General features: G+C 44.9%; 1 protein-coding gene across 1 annotated transcript; it reads right to left on the bottom strand.

Moving 5' to 3' along the window:
- Positions 1 to 5,840: 5,840 nt before the first annotated feature.
- smg8 (SMG8 nonsense mediated mRNA decay factor) lies at positions 5,841 to 20,811 on the bottom strand. Its single transcript, XM_068010697.1, has 4 exons — positions 19,269 to 20,811; positions 14,833 to 14,978; positions 11,197 to 12,081; positions 5,841 to 8,692 (listed from the first exon to the last, which is right to left on the bottom strand). The coding sequence occupies exons 1-4, from the start codon at positions 20,785 to 20,787 to the stop codon at positions 8,495 to 8,497; spliced, it is 2,748 nt and encodes a 915-aa protein (XP_067866798.1). The 5' UTR covers positions 20,788 to 20,811; the 3' UTR covers positions 5,841 to 8,494.
- Between the last annotated feature and the right edge of the window lie 3,890 nt (positions 20,812 to 24,701).

The following is a 24,701-nucleotide window of genomic DNA, read 5'->3' as shown; positions in this document are numbered from 1 at the left end:
CCGTTTCTTGTTACAATTCACCGATTGTTGCGCAGCCACTGACATGCGCGCGCAGCTCGGCGTGGCCACGCCCCCTCTCCGTATGTTGCAACAAAGAGGACAATCTACGCGCAACTTGTCACATACGTACAGCAACCTGTCAATCTCTTGTGAGCTTTTGTTGAGACAGCGGACGCCAAGCGCCTCGTCTGTCTATGGCATTTATGAGGAGCTTGTGGGGGAAAAATATCTTGCACAACTCCAAAACATCTTATGCAAAAAGAAAATCCGAAGTGCTGCTCTGGTTTCAATCACCACTGACAAAAGAAGTTGAGAATAGGTTACCGCACAGTTAGCAAGATACCATCTAGGCACCATCAAAAATACTAGTTGCATATGGTATTACTGGTTTAAAGAAAAAAGTGTTGCCTGAAATCTGAGCAACAGAAATGAAAATACACTTTGTGTGAAACTATATATTAAACAGGTCCCTCAGCATCTAACTATGGCTGAGGTGTTAAGCCAGTCCTTTCTTGTTCAGATTTTGAAATCTTCCATGCATGTACAGAATTGTTACAGTGCAGAAGGAAGCCATTCAGCCCATCGTGTCTGCATTGGCTCTCCGAATGAGCAATTCACCTAATGCCATTCCCGCAACGTCTCCCCGTAACCCTGCACATTCTTCCTTTTCAGATAACAGTCTGATTCCACAAGAAATAGGAGCAGGAGTAGACCATATGGCCCATTAAGCCTGCTCTGCCATTCAATACGATCATGGCTGATCTTGGGCTTCAATTCCATTTTCCTGCCCGCTCCCCATATTCCTTGATTCCCTGTGAGACCAAAAATCTATCTCAGCCTTAAATGTATTTAACGATGAGAGCATCCACAACCCTTTGGGGTAGAGAATTCCAAAGATTCATAACTCTTTGAGTGAAGTAATTTCTCCTCAACTCAGTCCTAAATGATCGGCCCTTTATCCTGAGACTGTGTCCCCGTGTTCCAGATTCCCCAAACAGCGGAAACATCTCTCAGCTTCTACCCTATCAAGCCCTTTCAGAATCTTGTATGTCTCAGTTAGATTGCCCCTCATTCTTCTAAACTCCAGTGAATTTCAGCCCAATTTACTCAGCCTCTCATCATAGGATAACCCCTCATCCCAGGGACCAATTTAGTAAATCTTTGCTGCACTGTCTCCAGTGCAAGTATATCCTTTCTTAAATGTGGAGATCAAAACTGCACACAGTATTCCAGGTGCTGTCTCAACAAAGCCCTGTACAATTTTAGTAAGACTTCTTTATTGCTGTATTCCAATCCCCTTGCAATAAAGGCCAACATGCCATTTGCCTTCCTAATAGCCTGTGCATCTGCATGTTATCTTTGTGCATTCCTTGTACAAGTACCCCCAAGTCTCTTTGAACATCAACATTTACCAGTTTCACACCTTTTAAAAAATATTCTGCTTTTCAATTTTACAACCAAAGTGAACAACTTCACACTTCCCTACATTATATTCCATTTTCCATCTTGTTGCCCACTCACTTAACCTTTCAATTTCTCCCCGCAGCTTACCTTCCCACCGAGCTTTGCATCATCAGCAAACTTAGATACATTACTCTCTGTCTCTTCATCCAAGTCATGAATATAGATTGTAAATAGCTGAGGCCCCAGCACTGATGCTTGCGGGACCCCACCATTCACTGCCTGCCAACTTGAAAATGTCCCATTTATGCCCACTCTCTGCTTCCTGTCAGTCAACCAATCGTCTATCCACGCTAATATATTACCCACAACACCATGATCCCTTATCTTGCTTATTAATCTTTTATGTGGCACTTTATCAAATGCCTTTTGGAAATCCAGGTATACTAAATCTACTAGTTCCCCTTTATCTACCCTACTAATTACATCCTCAAAAAAATTCTAATAAATTTGTCAAACAGGATTTTCCTTCAGTAAAACCATGCTGACTTGCTCTAATGCTTTTCCAAGTGCATTGTTAAGACATCTTTAATAATAATTTCCATCATTTTCCCAATGACTGATGTTAGGCTAACTGGCCTGTAGTTCCCTGTTTTCTCTCTTACCTCCTTTATTGAAAAGCAATGTAACATTTGCAAACTTCCAATCTTACGGGACCATTCCTGAATCTAAGAAATTCTGGAAAATCATAGCTAGTGCATCCACTATCTCTGCAGCTATCTCTTTTAGAACCCTAGGGTTTAGGTCATCTGGTCCCAGGGACTTGTCAGATTTTAGTCCCTCACGTTTCTCCAATATTTTTTCTCAGCTGATATCAATTTCCTTAATTTCCTCACTCTTTTTAGCCCTTAGTTTACTGCCTATTTCTGATATGGAAATGATGTCTTCTACTGTGAAAACAGACACAAAATATTTGTTCAATGCCTCTGCCGTTTCCTCATTCCCCATGAGGATTTTTCCTGTCTCTGTCTTTGCCTCTAAGGGATCGTCTACTTTAGCTACTCTCTTTTTATGTACTTATAAAAGCTCACAAGCTGTTTTTATATTGCTGGCTAGTTTACTCATTCTATTTTTTCCATTATCATCAACTTTTTGGTGGCCCTTTACTAGTTTCTAAAACACTCCCAATCCTCAGACTTGCTACTATTTTTTGCATCATTGTAAGCCTCTTCTTTTAGTCTAATACTCTCCTTAACTTCCTGAGTGAGCCACGGATGGGTCTTTCTTGACGGGTTTTTGTTTTTGAACGGCATGTACTTTTGTTGAACCTGCTTCCACCACACTCTCAGGCAGTGCATTCCTGATTCTAGCCACTCGCTGCATGAAGAAGCTTTTCCTCATGTTGCTTCTGCTTCTTTTGCCAATCACTTTAAATCTATGCCCGCTCGTTCTCGATCCTTTCGCGAGTGGGAACAATTGTTCCCTACCCACTCTATCCAGACCCCTCATAATTTTGAATACCTCTATCAAATCTTCTCCCAGCCTTCTCTTCTCCAAGAAAAACAATCCCAATTCTCCAATCTGTCTTCATATCTGAAGTTCCTCATCCCTGGAACCATTCTCATGAATCTTTTCTGTACTCTCTCCAATGCCTTCATGTCTTTCCTATAGTGCAGCATCCAGAACTGGACACAATACTCCAGTTGAGGTCGAACTAGTGTCTCATACAAGTTTCAAATAACCTCCTTGCTCTTGTACTCTATACCCCTATTAATAAAGCCCAGGATACTGTATGCTTTATTAACTGCTCTCTCAACCTGTCCTGCCACCTTCAATTGACATATCCCAGGTCCCTCTGCTCTTGCATCCCCTTTAAAGTACCCCTTCTGTTTTATTATTTCTCCAGATTCTTCCTATCAAAGTGAATGACTTTACTTTTCTCTGCATTGAATTTCATCTGCTGCTTGTCTGCCCATTCCAACTTATCTATGTCCTTTTGAAGTTCATCATTTTAAAAAATTTTAGATTTCCAACATGTGCGGTTTTTTTAAGTTTGACACTATGATTCTGCGCTCTACGTTATATTTATTTGTAATGAATAGTATTAGGCTGTAATTTTAAACAAAAAAAAACTGACCAAGCCTAAGTACATGTTCAGCACACTTCTGCCTTTACAACTGCAAACAATCTAACGGCAGGAATTTCATGCCGGACTCTTCTGACCCGGAGCCAAAAAAAAAAATGTAGACCTGAAATGTTAACTTTGTTTCTCTCTCCACAGATGCTGCCAGACCTGCTGAGTATTTCCAGCGTTTTCGGTTTTTATTCCAAAAAAATGCACTGCAGCCTCACAGCTCCAGCGACCCGGGTTCAATTCTGGGTACTGCCTGTGCGGAGTTTGCAAGTTCTCCCTGTGACCACGTGGGTTTTCGCCGGGTGCTCTGGTTTCCTCCCACAGCCAAAGACTTGCAGGTTGATAGGTAAATTGGCCATTGTAAATTGCCCCTAGTGCAGGTAGGTGCTAGGAGAATGGTGGGGATGTGGTAGGGATATGGGATTAATGTAGGATTAGTATAAATGGGTGGTTGTTGGTCAGCACAGACTCAGTGGGCTGAAGGGCCTGTTTCAGTGCTGTATCTCTCTATGATCTCATTTTGCAATATGCTAATTTCCTTCTCTAAACAATTAAAAATTATGTTTGATCCCAAGCTTCTGTTTACTTACAGAAAGTAAACCCTGTGGCCATAAAAGAACAGGCTCCTTTAAACAATGCTCCACATTAGCAGCAATGTGTATACATAGTCTCAACACTGCTGTCATTGCAAATGCTCCAACATACTCCAAGCAAATCCAAAGAGTTTCACATGTACGACAACTATTTTGAATACGTAAAAAGGGTACAGATCACCCCCCCCTCCCTCCAAAATGCGAGGTAACTACAATATTCCTCCCCTACGTCTCACACACACCACCTCCCCTCCCCCCCCCCCCCCACCCACCTGTGGAGAGAGAAGCAAAGTTAACATTTCAGCTTTGTCACCTTCAGAGTTCTGCTGAGTATTTCCATCACTTTCTGCAGTAAGAATATTGTTGTCGTGCGTGATGTAAATATTCCAAGCGAAATATGCAAAATCTCCTTGGACCATGAAATAAATATTGATGACACCACAAGCCACTTAGATTAAGCTATCACCTCTTTTAAGATGCTGACAAGCCCACTGTATATTTCTGACATTTTTCTGTTGTGAATCGAAGTGTTTAATATCTGGGTGTGATTCAACCTGTTACAATGCCCCAATAAGAGTGGCAGCCAATCTGCTTCAGGCAACCCTTACTGTCATTCCGGTTTCCAGGTGCAATGACCTGGAGGTCACTGAGCTGGCAACTGTAGCAAAATGTCTCCACCTCACAGGGGAGGAGGGAAAAACCAATGCTTCTTCTGGCCACTGACGAACAGTACTGGCACTGACACGCAGGGAAGTCATTCAAGCTCTGACCTTCAGGTGGTACAGGACAGTAAAGGATTACAGAGGCATCTCTCAAAATGGACAACAAAAAACCCAATTATAATAACTTGCATTTATAAAGCACCTTTAACATAATAAAAAGCCCCAAAACACTTCACAGGAGTGTAATTCAAAAAGAAAATTGACACCACATCAAAGGAGGAGATATTAGGACAGGCGACCAAAAGCTTGGTAAGAGGTAGGTGTTAAGGAGCATCGTAAAAGTGGTTAGAGAGAGGCAGTGAGGTTTAACAAGGCAATTCCAGAGCTGAGGGCCTAGACAGCTGAAGGCACAGCCTCCAAATATCAGAGGGGCAAAGGAACTCAGAATTGCACAACAGGCCAGAATTAGAGGAACGCAGAGTTCACGGAGGGTTGTAAAACTGGAGGAGGTTACGGCAATAGGGAGGGGTGAGGCCATTGGAGGATTTGAAAAGAAGAATGAAAATTTTTTTTAAATGGAGATGTTGTGAGACCAGCAACAAATGTAGGTCAGAGAGCACAGGGATGATGGGTGCGGGTTAGGATATGAACAGCAGAGTTGTGGATGAAATTAAGTTTATGGAGAATAAAAAAATGGGAGCTCATCCAGGAGAGCATTGGGATAGTTGAGTCTGTAATTAACAAAAGCAGATGGCCTGAGAAGGGTGGAGGCAGGTGATATTACATAGGAGGAAGTAGGCAATCCACCTAATTATAAACTATATTGATTAAAAGATGCTTAATAAGACCCATTCAGTAGTTTGGATTATTTTCATAAATTCTTCAAGATTCAGTATTGCTAGCCCACACAAGGTTAGCTAATTCAGGCTCTAAATGTAGGACTTTCTAATTTGTATGGACTCAGCACCTCACCCCACAGGGCATTTCTAAGGAGATAAACCCAAGTTCCATCACCCTATGGTGCACTGCACAGAAGCAGTGACCCACTGTTCATCACTGTCAAGTTCCCCTCCAAGCCACACAACATACTGAGTTGGAACTATATTGACCGTTCCCTCATCATCGCTGGGTCAAAATCCTGGAACTTGCTCCCCAACAGCAATGTGGGTGTACATTCACCACACAGACTGCAGTAGTTCAAGAAGGTGGCTCACCACCAACATCTCAAGGGCAATTAGGGATGGGCAATAAATGCTGGCCTTGCTAGCAATGTCCACATCCCATGAACAAATAATAAGAACTCTTAATTCAGTCTCCTTTGAAGGGACTCAGCAGCAAAGCAGCTTTGTCAGATAAATCTGGAGGAAGAACAGGTATTAAATTAAATAAAAGACACTGTACTTGTAGGTTTTAGCAATTATATTTTAATTGGGGTTTGTAAAGTGAGAACTGGTATCTTAAGTCATGAGGTTGTGTTAACATTAAACCTTCAACAGCAAGAACTCCGCACATCTAAAATTAATTTCTTAGAGTGCGCTTAACACCTCTGTCAGCCTCAGCCCCCACTTCTCCCCCACCAGATCAACCACCTTCCACACAATTGTTTCCAGGTTCAGACCTTCCCTCTCGGTCACAAAAGCAAATTACCAGACCGAGCTCTCCATAATTTCAAGGGTAAAACGCACTCCAAGACATGAGACAGTAAAGGTCCCTTTAAAATAAAAGAGATAAGCCTCATTACACAACATAGCTGGCAGACTTGAAGGTCAGACTGTTACCACACTCCACACTTCTTGGGGATGTAACTGGAGCATCAATCGCTACAACACCAGATTGGTCATTTTGTTCATAATTTTAAGTGCTGGCCTCTCAGAGCAGGGCTTGTTCAAGTGGGGTAACTTTCTTCTACAACTGACTTGCGCTCACTGGTCCAGAGAAGGCAGTCACAGCAACTCCTAACAGCCATTAGTAAAAACAAATTAGCATCACCCGTTATTGACTTGGTAATGACTGATGCAAGAACCTAAAGGTTTCCCATCTGACCCAGGCTCCAGTTCATTTCACCAATCAAAATCCCAATTCAAACATTTTGAGTTGTCACTGTGTAGCTGTTACTTGTCAGACCTCTATCAGGAGGCTATCAGCATGCTGTTGGACCCAGTAATATCAACCTTGGGAACTCTGCCCGAGATAGACAAAGATTTCACTCAACTGTTCATGAAGGAGAGGGCGTTATATTTTAGGAAAATAAAAAAGTAAGAGGACAATATATAATTAAAAATTTGCATTTAGCTGCCTGAGAGAATTAATTCATCCCCCATTCCCCTCTCCCAACTTTACCCTTCCTTACTCAATGAAACTGAGGCTTTGTGCTGAGATACAGCTCCACATGCAGCAACAGCCCTCTGGCAGCTCAAACAAGCAGCCATTCTTATTGTGTCGGCCCAAGCAGCGAGGCTAACTGACCACGGGGAGCACCACAACCAAGCCCAATCCTACTCTCAATGCTCAGATGGGCACTTTCCAGCAACAGTCACCTGACATGGGTCAGGAACAGAGACTCTGCACAGCCTCACTCTCACCTCTGCCCTTCTACACTTTCCTTGCTCAGGACGGCACTTTTCTGAAATTGTCTCACCAGGGGATTAAAGCTGGCACCTCTTGGTCTGTCCACTTTGGCACTATACTGGGCTCACCTTTACCCACTAGCCCATCAAGACATTAATTACTTTATTTCACAAGAACTCTCGCTACATTATCAGACTCATCCAACAAGAGCTGAAAGCCAAGATACTCAAAACCCCAAGGCATATGTTTGCTACTGGAGTATTTAACAGCTATCATAGTGTAAACAAATTTACCAATTTGAGTTAATACATGCATGGACACAGATCTAACCTCAATGCAAAGTCATAACAGCAGTTAATTCTTCCCAACACTATTTACTCAGTTAGGGAACATCCGGCCAGACTGCAGGGGGCTATCAGCTGACAAAACTGCTTTTTGCTTGCAGCACCACAATAGACTTAAGAGTATACAGAAAAAAACTCATGTGTTCAATGCTCCCCAAACCCACTTTTACACACCCGGGTAAAGGCTACCAAAAGACGAAAGGATGACAGGAAGCTGTCACTGGAGGTTGCAGTGCAGCTGAGGGTTTGGATGAGGCTCCTGAACAGCAGTATATAGTTATTGGAACCCCCAATTAAAACCATTCTTTTAATCACTGAGCCCTCTCCTTTGAGTTTGTATCTGACACAAATCATCAACCACTGACTGTCACAATGGCCCCAAGTGTTGTCACGTGGTTTTTCATCACACGACAGGAAGAAAGCACTTTACTGAGAAAACAAAGTGCGGGTTTTCCCTCATACAACCAAAGTGAGATTTTGACTGAAAAAGATTGCATCACATTATACCAGGATATGCACAGTCATAGAGTATCAGGAATACTGTAACGGGAACTGCCTATGGGCTTCAAGTTTGTTTTGATCAGAGTCCTTAATCCTTTCAGTCAGAAAGGGTACATCTGCTTTTTGCGAACTGATTCTGCAGGCATTCCAGGTCTGTTAGGTCAAGGAGAGGATTCACATCACCAAGAACATTCAGTTCAACCCTAAATGTTGGTGTGGGACAGTCCGACATTCAATCCATCCCATCTCTCTCTGGCTGTAAAGAAGCATCTTGCAGTTAGGAAAGCATCATCACTGTGGGATAGCCTTAAGGATGCCCCGTAGCACCCGGTAACTCATCAGTGGCTGGTTTTCTTTTGGGGGGAAACAGGGTCCACGGTCCGTGACGTAGGCATAGGGGAAGCGGAGAACCCAGAGTCCATCTGGCGGAACAGGTATTTCCTGCTTCTCGGGGTAAAAGACGGGGCAGGGTGGGGGCCCAGGCTGAACCTGCAAGGTAAAGGGAAATTCAATCTTACAGGAAAAATACACCATATTCTTACACTTGCAAATTAAAAAACTACCACACTGCAAATTCTTCACAGAATGGGGATTCCCTAAACCTACTGCAACAATGAACCTCACATGTCAGCTGTGGCTCAGTGGGCAGTTCTCTTGCCTCTGGCTCAGAAACACGTGGGTTCAATTCCCACTCCAGAGACTTGAGCACCCAGTTCAGGGGGACACTCCCACCGTAGTACCGAGGGAGTGCCGTACTATTGGAGGCGCCATCTTTCGGATGAGACATTAAACCGAGGGCCCGTCTGCCCTCTCAGGTGGATGTAAAAGCTTTGTACTGCACAAGAGGAGGCCTTCCAGCCCATCGTGCCTGTGCCAGCTCTCCAATGAATCCCAATCCCCTGCAAAGCTCTCCTTCTCAAGTATGTATTGAATTCCCTTTTGGAAGTTACTACTGAATCTGCTTCCATCACCTGTTCAGGCAGCATATTCCAGGTCTTGATGAGCGCATCTCACCTTTTCCAAGTAAAATCTCAACCACATTCCACAGGATGTAGCCTTCCCCCAAACTAATTTTTCTTTACCAAGTCATTCATCAGCCTCTGTCCATCACAATAAATGTGGTTCAATTCACAAATGTTTTCATAGGCACCAACATTATATACCTTGCAGAAACCTCCTCAACTTCCTGCAAGTTTTCCCTCCGGCGTCACCATTATGACCAGGAAAATGCATCCTTCAGTCAATTTGTGCACAGCGAGGTCCCACAACCAGCAATGAGATAAATGACCAGATAACTTGTTTTCGTGATGTTGGTTAAGGGATAAATATTGGGGCGGGTCACTGGCTAGAAATCCCCAGCCATCCGAGGAGGCAGATAGGGTCTTTGGGTTTAACATCTCATCCGAAAGACGGCACCTCTGACAGTGCAGATCTCTCTCAGTACTGCACTGGTACGTCAGCCCGGATTATGGTCTCAAATCACGGGAGTGGGGCTTGAATCCACGATGCTCTGATTCAGAGGAGACAGTGCTACCATTGAGCCACAGCTGACACCTTGACTCAGTGGTAACTCTCTCCCCTCTAAGGCAGGGGAGGAGCAACAGAGAATTGACTTTCTAAAATACTAAATTCTAAAAAGAGTTGGCAATTCTAAGCAAAGCTGATATATACTATAAAAGATTAAGTAAATGAACAAAGGAAGGAAATGCTCACTTAAATGAGATACTGCCTAATTCAGATGAGGTTTTCCCACTGATAGTTTTACAGGGGAGACAATTAATATTAATTTAGCATTTCATAAACCTGGGACATGTAATCAACTGCAGATTATTTCATACTAAACATGTTGAAACAACTTCACAATTGTTAATCCCTTTGGGTAGATGCTGAGAAGAATTAGCTATCTCATTGTACACACAGCTCTAATTTCCACTAGCTTGCTAGAATATTAAGGCCCTTGCCGTGATTTTGAAGTATATTCAGCCATTACTTTCAAACATTTGTAAACTTTCACTCATACGCAATGTTTCCTAATGAAGCTCAATGTTGCCAGCGAGTGCTTATTACATGTTTTATTAATATCTATATATTATTAAAAATCTTACGCAGAACGTGCACAATGTTTGGTCATGCTTTTGCATCAACATTAACCACTGTAAATTGCTATGTCAACATTTTCATTCAGTTATGCTATGTCAACTGTCACAACACTCTGGCCACTAGGCAACTCTGCAGGGTGACTTTCTTAAGTTTCTCTACCAATTCTATCACCATCTGTATTTAAAAACAATTATATTCGTCAACTTACTGTGGGCAGTTTAATAGTGCTATAGATATTGCACTTAAATACTGTAATATTACACCAATATATTTCTTGTATGATGCACTAAATCATCACCACAAATTGTCCCCATCATTACTAACGGTAGACATGTTACCACAACTACTTCAGTCTTTCATGTCACTCAAATTACACTCTACAGGTACAATGCAGGTTTGGAAGAGCACATCTGATAACTCTACTGCTGGGTTTATTTCACAGCTCAAATGGACAGGATATGCAAATTTCACACTCAACATGATGCCTTTTTGAAACCCTAGCAACAGCAGTCTGCTCTAATGATGACAATGCCTGCAATTTATTATGTTCTCTATTGCAGGCAATAAAATTTTTAAAAACCAAGGACACGATGGGCAACCAGTGTCTGCACTGGTATCTGGTCTTAGCTTAAAAACTGAATGAAAATGAAACAAGCATATGTTATAAACAGATCCGGGATGGGTTTAAATTGATCTAACCTTAGGGCTCAACGTAACAGTCATAAACAGCTCAAGTTCTACTTTAATGATTCATTAACTCATCTCAAGCCCGTCATTTGCAGTTCCGCTTTCAAATCACTCCTCCGCTTTTATTACTCTTTGGATTTCAGATAGACTGTCATCTTGACAAGCCTGTAGGATACAGATAAACATTTTTGGAGCTGAAATCTTACCTGTGGTGTGAGTACGATCTGTAATGGGGCATCAGGAGCCACAATAAACAGCCTTGTGAGCTGGGCATAGTGCGGCTTAAGTCCTCGACCTTGAGATGGAGACAGGATGTACAAGGGCATGTCAGAGGAGAGGGCTTTGATGGCGGACTCTTTTGGCCCGCTCCCCATTACCTTCATAATCTTTTCTGGCCCTGAACACATGAACCTGCGACCCCGCGAATCCTCATATTCAAAGCCAACAAATGCCCGTGCAATGTCATCCCTCCGCCTGCCTCGGCCGATCACGGTGCCAGCCCGTTTGGCCGGCACTGATTTGTTGGGTGCTGGCCAAGAATTACTGTCCATGTCCACTTCGTCCTCGGACCTGGTCTTGATGACTATGTCCCAAGGCATCAGGTAGTTAGTCCCAGGAATGAAGCCACTCTGGTCCAGGCCCCTGTGAAAGTTGTAAGCTTTGGAAGGCCCCAGTTTGACAAAGGACCAACTAGAAAATTTAGGCAAAAGTCCCTTCGGACAGCTGGAATTTAACATGCCAGGTAGATATTCCACCGTTGACACCTGCCGATCCACAATACTGGGCCTCTTTTCTGGTTTAGCTTCTCCTCCCTGGCCATGGGCGTCAGGGTTGTCCCCTCCTGCATGGGGGTCAGGGGGAAATGTACCCAGACTGTCTGTGGACTGTCCAAGACTGAGTGCCAAACTGAGACTGGTGCTCTCTCCCTGGGTCTGGGCCTCTTTTTCTTTCATTTTCTCTCCTTCACCCTCTTGCGGGGGTAGTGAGGACACAGTGGAATCATTCTTGGCTGGAGCTGGGTCAGGAGTGCTGGGTTGGAAGACGGGAAAATAGAAGTGCTCAAGCTTCCCACAGCATTTCTCCTCTTGAACCTGCAAAGATATTTTAAAACAGAAAGTCAGAAGACGCAATTTACAATTTTCCCGCACCTGGTATTCAAGTACATTCTCACATCCAAATCTCTGCTGCCCGTGTCCTAATCTGCCCCAAGATTTGTTCACCCATCATTCTTCCCTGTGCTCACTGACCTACATTGGCTCCCATTCTGGCAACGCCTCGATTTTAAAATTCTTGTCCTTGTATTCAAATCCCTCCATGGCCTCGTCGTTTCCTATTTCTCCAACCTCCTTCAGCCTTACAACCCTTCAATATCTTTGTGCTCCACCAATTCTTGCCTCTTGCATATCCCCAATTTTCAACTCTCCAACAATGGCAGCTGTGCCATTAGCTGACCAGGCCCTAAGCTCTGGAATCCCCTCCCTATACCTCCTCCTCCTCTCTCTCCTTCATTAACAGGTTCCTTAAAATCTACCTCTTTGACCAAGCTTTTGGTCACCTGTCCCTAGATCTCCTTATGTGGCTCGGTGTCAAATCTTGTTTGATAACGCCTCTTTCAAGCATCTTGTGACATTTTAATGTGTTAAAGGTGCTACATAAATCTAAGTTGTTGTTGATACCGTTTCTCTATGTTATCATTCTAGGATTTCCCTGTGTAAATTCACCAGGATGATGTCAGGGATGGGAAACGATAGTTAAGAGATTTGAGATACTGGGACTGTTTGCGCGAGAACAGAGAAGGCAAAAAGATTTAATAGAGGCTTTGAAAAGTGTTCTTCTCCGTCCCAGAAAGCATTTACAGACATATTTCCAAAGTGAAGAATTAAGTGGACCTTTTTTTTTCCTGTAGGTAAAAAGTCTGTGTAACTTTATGTGCGATAAGCTTTTGGGCAAAAATCTTGCATTTATACAGCACCTTATTATATCTCTCAGGAGTGTTCCAAAGTGTTTCATGCAGAGATACTCACTTTGTGCAAGTTACTGTTGTTATGTGAATAAAGTGACAACCATTTCACACACAGATAGTAATGAAATTATGATTGGTTAATTAAATGGTTTTGGTTAAGAACATAAGAAATAGGAGCAGGAGTAGGTTATAGGAGAAGGCCCCTCAAGCCTGCTCCGCCATTCAATAGGATCACGGCTGATCCTTGACCTCAATTTCACAATCCCCATTGTTCATCTATAATAATAGTACGCAGTTTCTGTCTGTCCGCACAGTTCTGATTGGTTGATGAGTTGATTTGGTGGGCAGGGCTCAGCGCACATGGAGTCATGTGGGGCACACGGGCTCATGTGGGGCACACGGGCATGACGCATGCGGGGCGGTCAACGGTTAGAGGCAGCGGCAGCAGGAGGGTTTGCGGGGGGGCGGTGGAGGTTGGTGGAGAAAACAAACAGTGGAAGCTAAGGAGATCCCAACACTAAATTCACCCTGGCTGGAGGGATGGAGGAAGGGGGTGGAGGTTTGGACGGCACTGTGGGGGTCGGTGGGATGGCATAGAAGGGAACTAGACAGCATCGGTGGTGAGGGGCGGGAGGGGGAGAGAGAGAGAGAGAGAGAGAGAGAGAGAGAGAGAGAGAGAGAGAGAGACAGCATAGGGGGGACAGCGGTCAGAAAGCAAAAGAAGGTTGGAATAGGGTATGGGGGTGGGGTAGAAAGAAGGGATGGGATGGGGTTATATGAAAGGGATGAAAGGAATGGGATGGGTATAGCATGAGAGGGATGGATGGAATGGCATGGGTTGGGGATTTAAAGTAGTATTGTTGCAATAAAGATACCAATTTCACCCCAAATGTTTTGTGGGTCTCTGATAGTGGTATATTAATTGAGCGTTTAATTGCATTCAGGTAATGGGCATTAACTGGGGATTCACATGTGCTCCTATATATAGATCTCCTCTGAAGGGCGGCACATTAGACAGTGCAGCACCTTCGCAGTACTGCACCCAAGTGTCAGCCTGGACCACCTGCTCAAGTCATGGAGTGGGGCTTAGCTCACAACCTTGTGCCTCAGAGGCAAGAATGTGGTCAACTGAGCCAAACTGACACTATAGGTCTGGGTGTTAGGCTCGGCTCAGCGGTCGCCAACTTGTCTGCCTCTGAATCAGAAGGTTCTGGGTTCAAGCCGCACTCCAGGATCAGAGCACGAGATCCAGGCTGACACTCCAGTGCAGTACAAAGGTATCAAGGGGTCAGAGGTGCTGTCTTTCAGATGAGACATTATGTCAAGGCCCCGTCTGCCCCCTCAGGTGGACGTAAAAGATTCCATGGCACTATTAGAAGAGGTATTTTCCTCAATGTCCTGTTCATCTCTCAACCAACACCACTAGAAAACTGATTATCTGGTCATGAATTTGTTGCTGTTTGTGGGGACCTTGTTGTGCATGAAGGAATATATAAATAAAAACTGGCTGCTACGTTTTTTACATTACAACAATGACTACACTTCAAAAGTACTTCATTGGCTGTGAAAGGCTTTGGGGCATCCTAAGGTTGTTAAAGACACTGTACAAATGCAAGACTTTGTTTTTATTTTTCTGTGCCCATTCCATAGCTAGCATGACCCCCAGCTCAAAAGAGCAGCCCCATTCCCAGGCATCTACCTCCATCACCAGTCGCTAGAATTTCTCCCCATTTGCTTCCACCGCTACAACAGGAAAGAAAGTGATGCAAGAAAATGGAGGAAGAAGTTGCACTGACACAGTAATGGCAAATATATTTGCCTGTTTGTCCATATTTATCACCCTAGGTCTGCCTGTAACATATAAAAACACCTTCCATACCTGATAGAAATCGTAATTGCCTGACTTGATGTCGAAGGGATCGTCTCGAGGGGCTTGCCTGCGGCCGCAGTTGCAGGAGCTGGTAGAGCGAGCGCGACTGTTGTGATACAGAACGGGTGGGTTCCTGTCAGGTTCTGGTTTTTCTCCTGCAAGAAAGAGAGGCAAACGCACACACACGCACACACAGAAAAAGTGTATTCAAGATTATTTAATTATTGTTGCACTTGAATCCATAGTCAATAAGGGAGAAGGAGACATGCACCCAGGCTTGGTTAATATGACATGTTGCTTGCACTTGTATTGCACCACCCCATGTCAAAACGTGTCAAAACGCTTCAAAGACAATTAATTACTTTTGAGGAGCAACAACTATAATGTAGGCAAATGTAAATTCCGCTCCGAGTCACAACATCCCAGAGACTACAATGAGACGTTACTAGGACAGAACCGGGATGAGTTATGTGGAGAGACTAGAGAAGCTGGGGTTGTTCTCCTTAGAGCAGAGAAGATTAAGGGGAGATTTGACAGAGGTGTTCAAAAAAATATCATGAAGGGTCGATAGAGTAAAATAAGGAGAAATTGTTTCCTGTGACAGCAAGGTCGGTAACCAGAGGACACAGATTTATGATTGGCTAAAGAACTAGAGGTAACATAGGGATATGAGGATAGTGTGGAGCAGGCTCGATGGGCTGAATGGCCTACTCCTGCTCCTATGTTCCTATGACATGTGGAAATTTTTTTTTTTAAATCGCAGGTTTTATGATCTGGGATACACTGCCTGAAAGGGCAGTGGAAGCAGATTCAATAGTAGCATTCAAAAAAGAATTGGATTCAAAACTTGAAGGAAAATCTTTTTATAGAGCTAACTATGGGGTAAGAGCAGAGTGTGATTAATTGAATAGCTCTACCCAGGCACTTGCACGACAATTGGAATGGCTTCCTTCTGTGCTGTATTATTCTAGGATTCTGGATGACTTTTTTTGGTAATGTTGTTTGAGTTAATAGATTTTGACCAGGACTGAACCAAGCCCCTGTTCTTCTTTAAATTGTTCCCTAATTGTGTTTGATAGTCACTCTTGTGAAGCACCTTGGGATGTTTTGGTATGTTAAAGATGCTATATAAATGCAAGCTGTAGTTAATTCTCTCCTGAACCACTGGGAACAGAAAATTGGGGTTTTGGTTCAAAGCCTCAATCAAAAGACAACATCTCCCAACATGTTCTACACTAGACCACCAGCCAAAAATGTTGGTTCATCATCGGCCCCGGAGAGCGAGAGGGTTTTTCCTGGTCTCTCACCAACAGGATAACGAGAGCAAAATATTTATCGAGAGATGGAATAAAACAAATCGTTGGCAGAGAATCACCATTGTTCTGATGAAAGGTCATCAACCTGAAACGTTAACTCTGTTTCTCTCTCCGCAGATGCTGCCCTGCTTAGAGTTGCAAACATTTTTGTTTTTTTGTTTCAAATTTCCAGCATTCGCAATATTTTGCTTTTGCACAATTGTGCAAGTAGTTTTCAAATGCATTTGCCAGTGTTATTCAGCAATCAGCCAATAGGTGGTGGAGGCGACTGGTTGGGAGTAACTACACGCCTTCTCCTCAAGGGAATGCCCAAGATCCTTACTCAGCATCTCTCCGTGACTAAGATTAGTGACTCACATATGCAGAGTATCACCACCTAGACTCTGATGCAAGATGTTGGCACTGCAACATGCTGCTCCACTGCTTTGCCCTCCCACATCCCCCATAAAGCTCATTAAAAACGTTTGAGAGAAATACCTGGTGCAAAGGAAGCAGGCGAGAGTTTCTGGGACTTCCCCTTTGTGGGATGGGTGATCGCCTGGGTCTCAGTCTCCCTAAGGTCCTACTTTTGCTGCCAATTTGATACAGCTCTGGTGCTTCTTCTAATTCCTGTACTGTTCGTTTGTCTTCAACTCCTACTGTTCAATCCTTATGTCTTCTGTAGCTCAGATTTAATGACTAGATGAGCCTTCAGCGTCTGCCCTCCCAGTCAACTGGGGGTCCACAAGACTTCCATGATTCTGGACATTAGTCTCCCTTGTATGGATGATGAGATATCAACACCTTCTACTCTATAATTAACGTCAATAATAATGTAGACGTGACTTGGCTAACTCCTGGCACCACATAAATGTTAACATTATAGAATCATAGAAATTTACAGCAAAGGAGGCCATTCAGCCCATCATGGCCACACCAGCCAACAAGTAGCCATTCAGCCTAATCCCACTTTCCAGTTCTTGGTCTGTAGCCTTGTAGATTACAGCGCTTCAAATGCATATCCAAGTACTTTTTAAATGTTATGGGGATTTCTGCCTCTACCACCCTTTCATGCAGTGAGTTCCGGATCCCCACCACTCTCTGCTGGGAAACAATTTCCCCTCTAATCCCCCTAAACCTCCTACCTTTTACCCTAAATCTATGCCCCCCGGTTATGGACCTTTCAACCCAGGGGAATACAACCTTCCTATCCACTCTATCTGGACCCCTCATAATTATATACACTTCAATTAGGTCTCCCATCAGCCTCTGCTGTTCCAAAGAAAACAACCCCAGCCTATCCAATCTTTCCTCGTAACTAAAATTCTCCAGTCCAGGCAACATCCTTGCAAATCTCCTCTGTACCCTCTCTAGTTCCTATAGTGCGGTGACCAGAACTGCACACAGTATTCCAGCTGTGGCCTAACCAGTGTGTTATATAGTTCCAGCATAACCTCCCAGATATTATACTCTGTGCCTCAGCTAATAAAGAGAAGTAACCCATATGCTTTCTTGACCACCTTATCTACCTGTTCAGCCACCTTCAGGAATCAGTGGACATGCACTCCAAGGTCCCGCTGTTTCTCTACACTTTTCAGTATCCTACCATTTATTGTGTATTCCCTTCCCCAAATGCATTACCTCACACTTGTCCGATTGAACGCCATCTGCCACTGTTCTGCACACTGACTAGTCCATTGATATCATCCTGCAGTCTACAGCTTTCTTATCAACCACATGGCCAATTTTTGTATCATCTGCAAACTTCTTATTAATACCTCACTACATTCAAATCCAAATCATTGATATATACCATAAAAAGCAAGCGACCTAGTACTGAACCCTCCAGAACCCCACTGGAAACTGCCTTCCAGTCACAAAAACATCCAACGACCATTACCCTTTGCTTCCTGCCTCTGAGCCAATTTTGGATCCAACTTGCCACTTTGCTTCGGATCCCACGGGCTTTTACTTTTGTGACCAATCTATCATGTGGGTCCTTATCAAAAGCGTGGCTAAAATCCATAAAGACTACATCAAATGCTCTACCCTCATCAATCCTCCTTGCTAACACCTCAAAAAAATTCAATGTTAGTCAGACACGACCTTCCATTAACAAATCTGTGCTGCTTTTGATTAATCCGTATCTTTCTAAATGAAGAATTAGCCTGTCCCTTGGAATTTTTCCCAATAATTAGGAACACTATATTTAATTGATTAAATATTGTTTGTTATCACTGCATTTTACTTTTGTCTGCTTCCAAGTCTGCATTTATGCCCGTCCCTAAATGTTGTGGCTTGCTTTGCCAGTCAGATGGTATTAAGATCCAATCACGTGTCAGATTGGTGTAGGTTGGACAGGTGGACATTAGTAAACAGTTGGATTTCTAGGACAAAACAGCTGTTATGGTAAATTTTCTTTCCTGGTGCGAGTCCACAAATAATCAGAGTTACTAGAAACAATTTCACTACTTGCAATTTATTCACTTCTAGTCCAGTACCAGAAACACTACGCTACCAAACATTTACTGTGTTATAATGCAGAAATTACAAATTAAGCTAACTCAAAAATATATGCTTCTTTAGAGTTTCCATGTTTCAACAGTTTAGTATTAAGCTTTGATAAATATATTGGGATTCACATGCCACAATGGCGCATGGCATAACATACTAATGATGGTGTGGTATGTCATTATCCATTCCTCTCCTGCTGCTTTAGGAAGACAGATTCTTGCCAATTTAGTCTTACCCGTAAAGCTATACAAAAGTGAAGGCAATCTATAGCAATTATAGAGCTTTTCCACATCAATGAGCATTTTTAGCCACTGCCTCTCAGCAGAAAGCTGAATCAATGCATAGAGATAGGCATTTGACTATAGGGTCTTTAGTAAAGCTGCCACTAATCCTACCCACAGTATCAATCCAGACTCATGGTTTCTTGTTGTACTGCAAACTTTCTTTGGTCACAATAAAATAATAAGCTGATATATCTCAAATGCTTTTGAGAGTATAAACATTGCAGTGTAATGCCAAGATCTATCACTTTGCCACAGCTGGGTGGGTGTTTGTATTTATGAGTAATTTACTAACTCGATTCTGTAGTCTCTTGCCTCCCCCCACCAAGATTAAAGCCTCTGATTTATGACTTACCTGGTTTAGGCAGTAGATGGAATTTGTGAACACAGTGTTGATCCGTTAAGCTCCTCTCTTCACACAACTGGTGCCCATTACTCCAGAAATTGTAGCAGTCTTCATGCAGTTGCATGGCATACTTCTGGAAGGCTGGTCCACGAGCATGCTGGCTGTAGACACGTAGGGCCTGTGCCAACTGGTTCTTGTGGACAGTTGTGGTGTAATGGTGGGGCAGATTGGACTGGTAGGCGCTGTGAGCCAGAGGCAGGGCCTTTTGGCAACGGTTTTCTGAAAACTTATTATCCGCATCCAAAAACCCTTCAAGCCCCTTCAGCTGACCTTGTATCTTGGAGGAAAGATCCCCGGCAAGAAATCCAAGGTCCTCGTCCTTCCCGCTTATCATCACATCATAGAGTTTTGAGGCCACAGCCAGCCAATTTTTATAGGCAGGAAGTTCAAAGTGTGAAGGCTGTGGGTTCCTCCCGACACTATCCTCGAATCCCTTTTTGGTCAGAACCAGTTCCACATGTTGCCATAGAAACTCCTTCAAGGTGCAGTCCACCAGCTGGCCACTGGAGCTATTGAGGCTGCTTTCCAATATGAAGGATGGCTGACGGACATGTCTCATCATCTGATAGCGCCGTGACCCAGACAATGGGAGGGACTCGTGCTCCCTGATGGCACAGGTGCTTTTCAGCTGCCCGATCAGCATACTAATTGGGTCGTCCCCCTGTGCAGCCACCACGTAAACAAATGCCTGGTTGGCAGGGACAGTAAACAAACAGTTAATGCTCTGGTTTGTCAACACTCTGCTCTTCCTGAAAATCCTGTAAATCTGATCCTCCAGGGCATGTTGGAGCCTCCTTTTAGGGGAATGCTTCTTCGGCTTATCCAGATTGGAGGGGTCCAGACACTTAGGCTCGACCTTCAACGCCCCATTTAGCTGGAAAATAAAGAGCAGTCTCGGAGGGCAGGGTCGACAGTTCAATCTCCACTCCTTCCCTACCGGGCAATCCTTAATCGCATTCTTCAGGTAGGGGAGGACCTTTTGCCTAAGGGTATCCAGGGCTCTAAAAAGACGGTCATAAGTGATGTCGAAGGAGCAGGTGGGGTGAACCAGCAGGAGGATGTGAGAGACCGAGAAGAGGTAGAGCAGATGGATGCAGTGGAGCTTCTCCTCCCCCTTCCAGAACTCGTGGGCTTCGGCGTGGGAAACATCATCAGCCAAAGTCCTGCAGGCCTGCAAAAGCTGCTGGTTGTCGCAGACGGCGGTGAGGAGCAGGTAGAGGACTTTGCTGTCCTGGTTGTAGTAGCACTGCAGCAAGTTGTTGTTGTTGCCCTGGTGATGGCCGGCGCCCAGCCCCGGGTACAAGGGGAAGACCGGCTTGTCGCACAGGGTGTTGATGATGGCGTGTTTCTGCGCGCTCAGCTCCGAGGTCTTGCCGAATATCCCCACCACGCACATTTCCTCGTCCTTCCAAGCCGCTTCCTCACAGTCCGAGGCCAGCGCGGTCCTCAGCGCCCTGGCCGCCGCCATCTTGCTCACCGTCCCGTCCTCAACAGCGTCCGGCGGAGGAACTGCTGCGGCCACAAGCGTTCCTGGCAGGGAGTCCGGCCGTTCATCACATCCGGCCGGAAACAAAATGTGCTCTGGTTTGAATGGAAACACTGAGTTTCATCTCTGCTTCAGCCATTGAGGAATTAAAGTCAGATCACCTCTTCCTACCCATCTTCTCCCCCTTCCCCGACCCCACTTTTTTCTTTCTTGTAATACTCCTGTTTCCAGGTCTCTTCACGGTTCAGCACCAAACTACAAAATGATTTTGCCAACTGCAACATTTTTGATATAAAAAAGATGATAGGAAACAGACCTGGCAAAGTCAATCATTGGGCATGAAAATTACTCATAATAACGGGTTTAAAACGTCACTGTAGCTAATCACAAGTCTTACATTTCCCCAATATTAACAGCACTGCTAAAAGACAACTGTCCAAAAATAAACATTTTCCTGTGCATTGCAAGGGGAAAACTTCCCTTACCCCAAAGTTCAAATTCATTGAAAGTGACATCCACTTAATCCCACTCCCCTGTTTTTTTTTTGGCAGAGGCTCGTTAGCCTACCAGAAACAAAGGTAGAAACAAAATCCATATTTATCCATAAAAGGTTCATGGGGCCAGGGCATACGCGAAAACCTGGAAGGAGCGAGTAGCCAGGGTTTTTTTTTATTCATTCAGGGATGTGGGCGTCGCTGGCTAGGCCAGCATTTATTGCCCATCCCTAATTGCCCTTGAGAAGGTTGTGGTGAGCTGCCTTCTTGAACCTCTGCAGTCCATTTGGGGTAGGTATACCCACAGTGCTGTTTGGAAGGGAGTTCGAGGATTTTGACCCAGCGACAGTGAAGGAACGGTGATATAGTTCCAAGTCAGGATGGTGTGTGACTTGGAGGGGAACTTGCAGGTGGTGGTGTTCCCATGCATTTGCTGCCCTTGTCCTTCTAGTTGGTAGAGGTCGCGGGTTTGGAAGGGGTTGTCTAAGGAGCCTTGGTGCATTGCTGCAGTGCCTCTTGTAGATGGTACATACTGCTGCCACTGTGCGTCGGTGGTGGAGGGAGTGAATGTTTGTAGATGGGGTGCCAATCAAGCGGGCAGCTTTGTCCTGGATGGTGTCGAGCTTCTTGAGTGTTGTTGGAGCTGCACCCATCCAGGGTACACCATAAACTGAGCGTGTGGGAGCAGCGTTCCCTCTCCACTGTGGGTAAGAACCTGGTCATCAGGGGCGAGGTGCTCACGTTGCTGTGTGTGACACAGGTCTGGCCCATACTCCATCCTGCGCCGTAATGGTCACGTGAACCATTTTCCACTCTATCTGGAGATCCAAAATGGACTGTGTCCAGAGGGACATGATGTTCAAACCTCTGGAACAAGGGGGAGAAAATGTACCCAATGTTGGCTTCATCCTGATGGTGATCTTTGTGTGCGGCCACATCAAGCAGTGCATCGAACCCCAGTATGCAAACACCAAGTGTCACTACATGCTGAGGTTCTATCTTTGGTGCAAAGGATGGGTCTGGCCACATTGCCTCGGAACTTTCCATCCAGTTGGACCATGCTGTACCACCATAGTTCCCTGAGCAGACTGCCAAAGTCATTTGGCAGAATGCCTCATCACCAGACGTTTCAAACAAGCACCAAGACGTAGCCTGGCTGGTGGTGAAAGGGCCCTCCCCGTCAGATCCTTCCTGCACGCCAAAAGTCTCACCCACTCCGCACACTGCCCTCGAGGTGGCTGTGGTGGGGAAGAGACAGTTGCCCATCTCCTTCAGGAACGTGCCTTTGCAAAGCAGGTGTGGAAAGAGATGCAGTGGTTTTTGTCGAGGTTCAACCCGAGCAGTTCTGTAACACAGGAGTCTGTGCTCTACGGGCTGTTCCCAGGGACGTACACTGAGATAAACATCAACTGCTGCTGGAGGACTATCAATTTGGTGAAAGACGTCCTTTGGTCTGCCCGAAACTTGGTGGTCTTCCAGCGCAAAGAGTTGTCCACCACCGAGTGTTGCAGACTGGCACATTCCAAGGTCCAGGACTACGTGCTGAGGGTCGCACTAAAGCTTAGGGCAGCCACTGCAAAGGTTCAATGGGGAAAGACCACTGTGTAAGGTCCTCCCACCAAAGTGAACCGAGGGGCTGGATCCATGGGAAACCTTCGGGCTGTATACACCAAATATGGGTTTACTGTAAAATGTACATGGCTTGTAAAATGGAATGGAAGGGTTGTGAGGCAACTCACTCCTGTATCGAAGAAAACTGATTTCCATTGCACTTTTTGGAATGTCAACTTGGTGCTGTTTTGAAAGGTGTTGTAATGTATTTTTTTTTACAGATTTTTATGAATAAAGTATATTTTTGAGGTAAAAAAATGTATGAACCAAAATATGGTTTTGCTGTGTAATGCAAATGTACATTGCATGTAAAATGGAATGGAAGGGTTGTGAGGCAACTCATGTTCTGTATCAAAGAAACCTGGCAGGGGAGAGACCATGATTAGTGACCTTTCATCCTGTTCCAGGTAGGTTTTGAGTAAAATGGCTGTAACCAGTTCTAGAGCTTCAGGCCAGGGAGTGTGCAACACCATTCGGGTGGTGGTGAAGGATAAGGAAGGAGATGCACCTGTTGACCGTACCTTCTTCATTAGGAAAATCCTTATTGATTGCTGTGGATTCCAAGCTGCGGACATCTTCTGCCTGCAGGACTTCCCCAGCAGTGGATATTTCAACATGACGTTCGAGAACATGGCGGGATGCATCAAGTTCCTGAAGGTGTTCAAGGAGAAGGAAAACCAGGCACTGCTGTCAATCCTCATGCTCTTCACACTGCCGTCGCAACGCGACCGCGTGATGACAATTCACCTCTACAACCCCCATGTTCCTGTCGTGGATGTACTCACCTTCCTTGCCAGGTACGTCGAGGGGGCTGGCAGCAGCACTGATGTCAAGGACCCATTTTGGATTTGGACCAGGAAGTGGCAGGTCAAGGTGACCTTGACGGTCGATGCCAACGGAGCCATCATCCATCCTCTCTCCAGCTTCGCAATCAGGGGGAAGTCGAAGTTTCTTGGTCTATGCTGGGCAGCCCAGAGTTTGTCACACCTGTAGCAAATCTGGTCACGTGGTAGCTAACTGCGGCACAGTCATCTGCAAGAACTGCAAGAAGGAAGGCCATCAGACCAAGGACTGTAAACAGAGTAAGTGTTGCAACCTGTGTGGTGAGGCAGGTCACCTCTACAAAACCTGCCCCAAACGCTGCCTCAGTTATACTCAGGTGGCAAGGTCCAAGGAAAGGCTGGGAGAAGGAACGACTAATGGGTCTGGTGCTGGAAAGGAGACAAGCAAACCTCTCCGCAGCGAGGCAAGTCTACCTGAGAAGAAGAAGAAAGGGGAGGCAGCTGAAACCAGCGACCCAGCACTTACCCTGCGCCCGGAAACCCCTCCTCTACAGACAGAATCAATGGAGGAGGAGGCAGCAGATGGACAAACAGGTCAGTGGCAAGTGGTACAAAAGAAAACCACAAAGAAAAAATCACCAAAAAAGCAACAGGCCACCCACCACCCAAACCAGTGACAATAGGAGGCTACAGTCTGAGACAGACTACAGCAGCTCCTCCTCATTGGACAAGGAAGGGCCAGAATGACAGCACCTGCAAAAGAAGAGACAGAACTCAAAGGAGCTGGAAGATAAAGCCCCTCCAGCCCCCGGGCACTGGAAGCTGTGATGGGCCCAGCGTGCCTCAAACCCAAAGCACTGAGCCTAGCGACATGCCCAGCACATCCCAGCCCAGGGACACTGTGAGCAACGAAGCGTCTGCCGCACTCTGCTCCAGGAAGCTGGGAGCAGTGATGTCTTCGAGGAGGAACAGAGGGGAAAGACACCAACAGCAGAGGACATTCCAAGCC

Source organism: Heterodontus francisci, chromosome 30 (genome assembly GCF_036365525.1).
Source record: "Heterodontus francisci isolate sHetFra1 chromosome 30, sHetFra1.hap1, whole genome shotgun sequence".
NCBI lineage: Eukaryota > Metazoa > Chordata > Chondrichthyes > Heterodontiformes > Heterodontidae > Heterodontus > Heterodontus francisci.
Note: the sequence above shows the minus strand (reverse complement) of the source record. Positions and strands in the feature narration are given on the sequence as shown.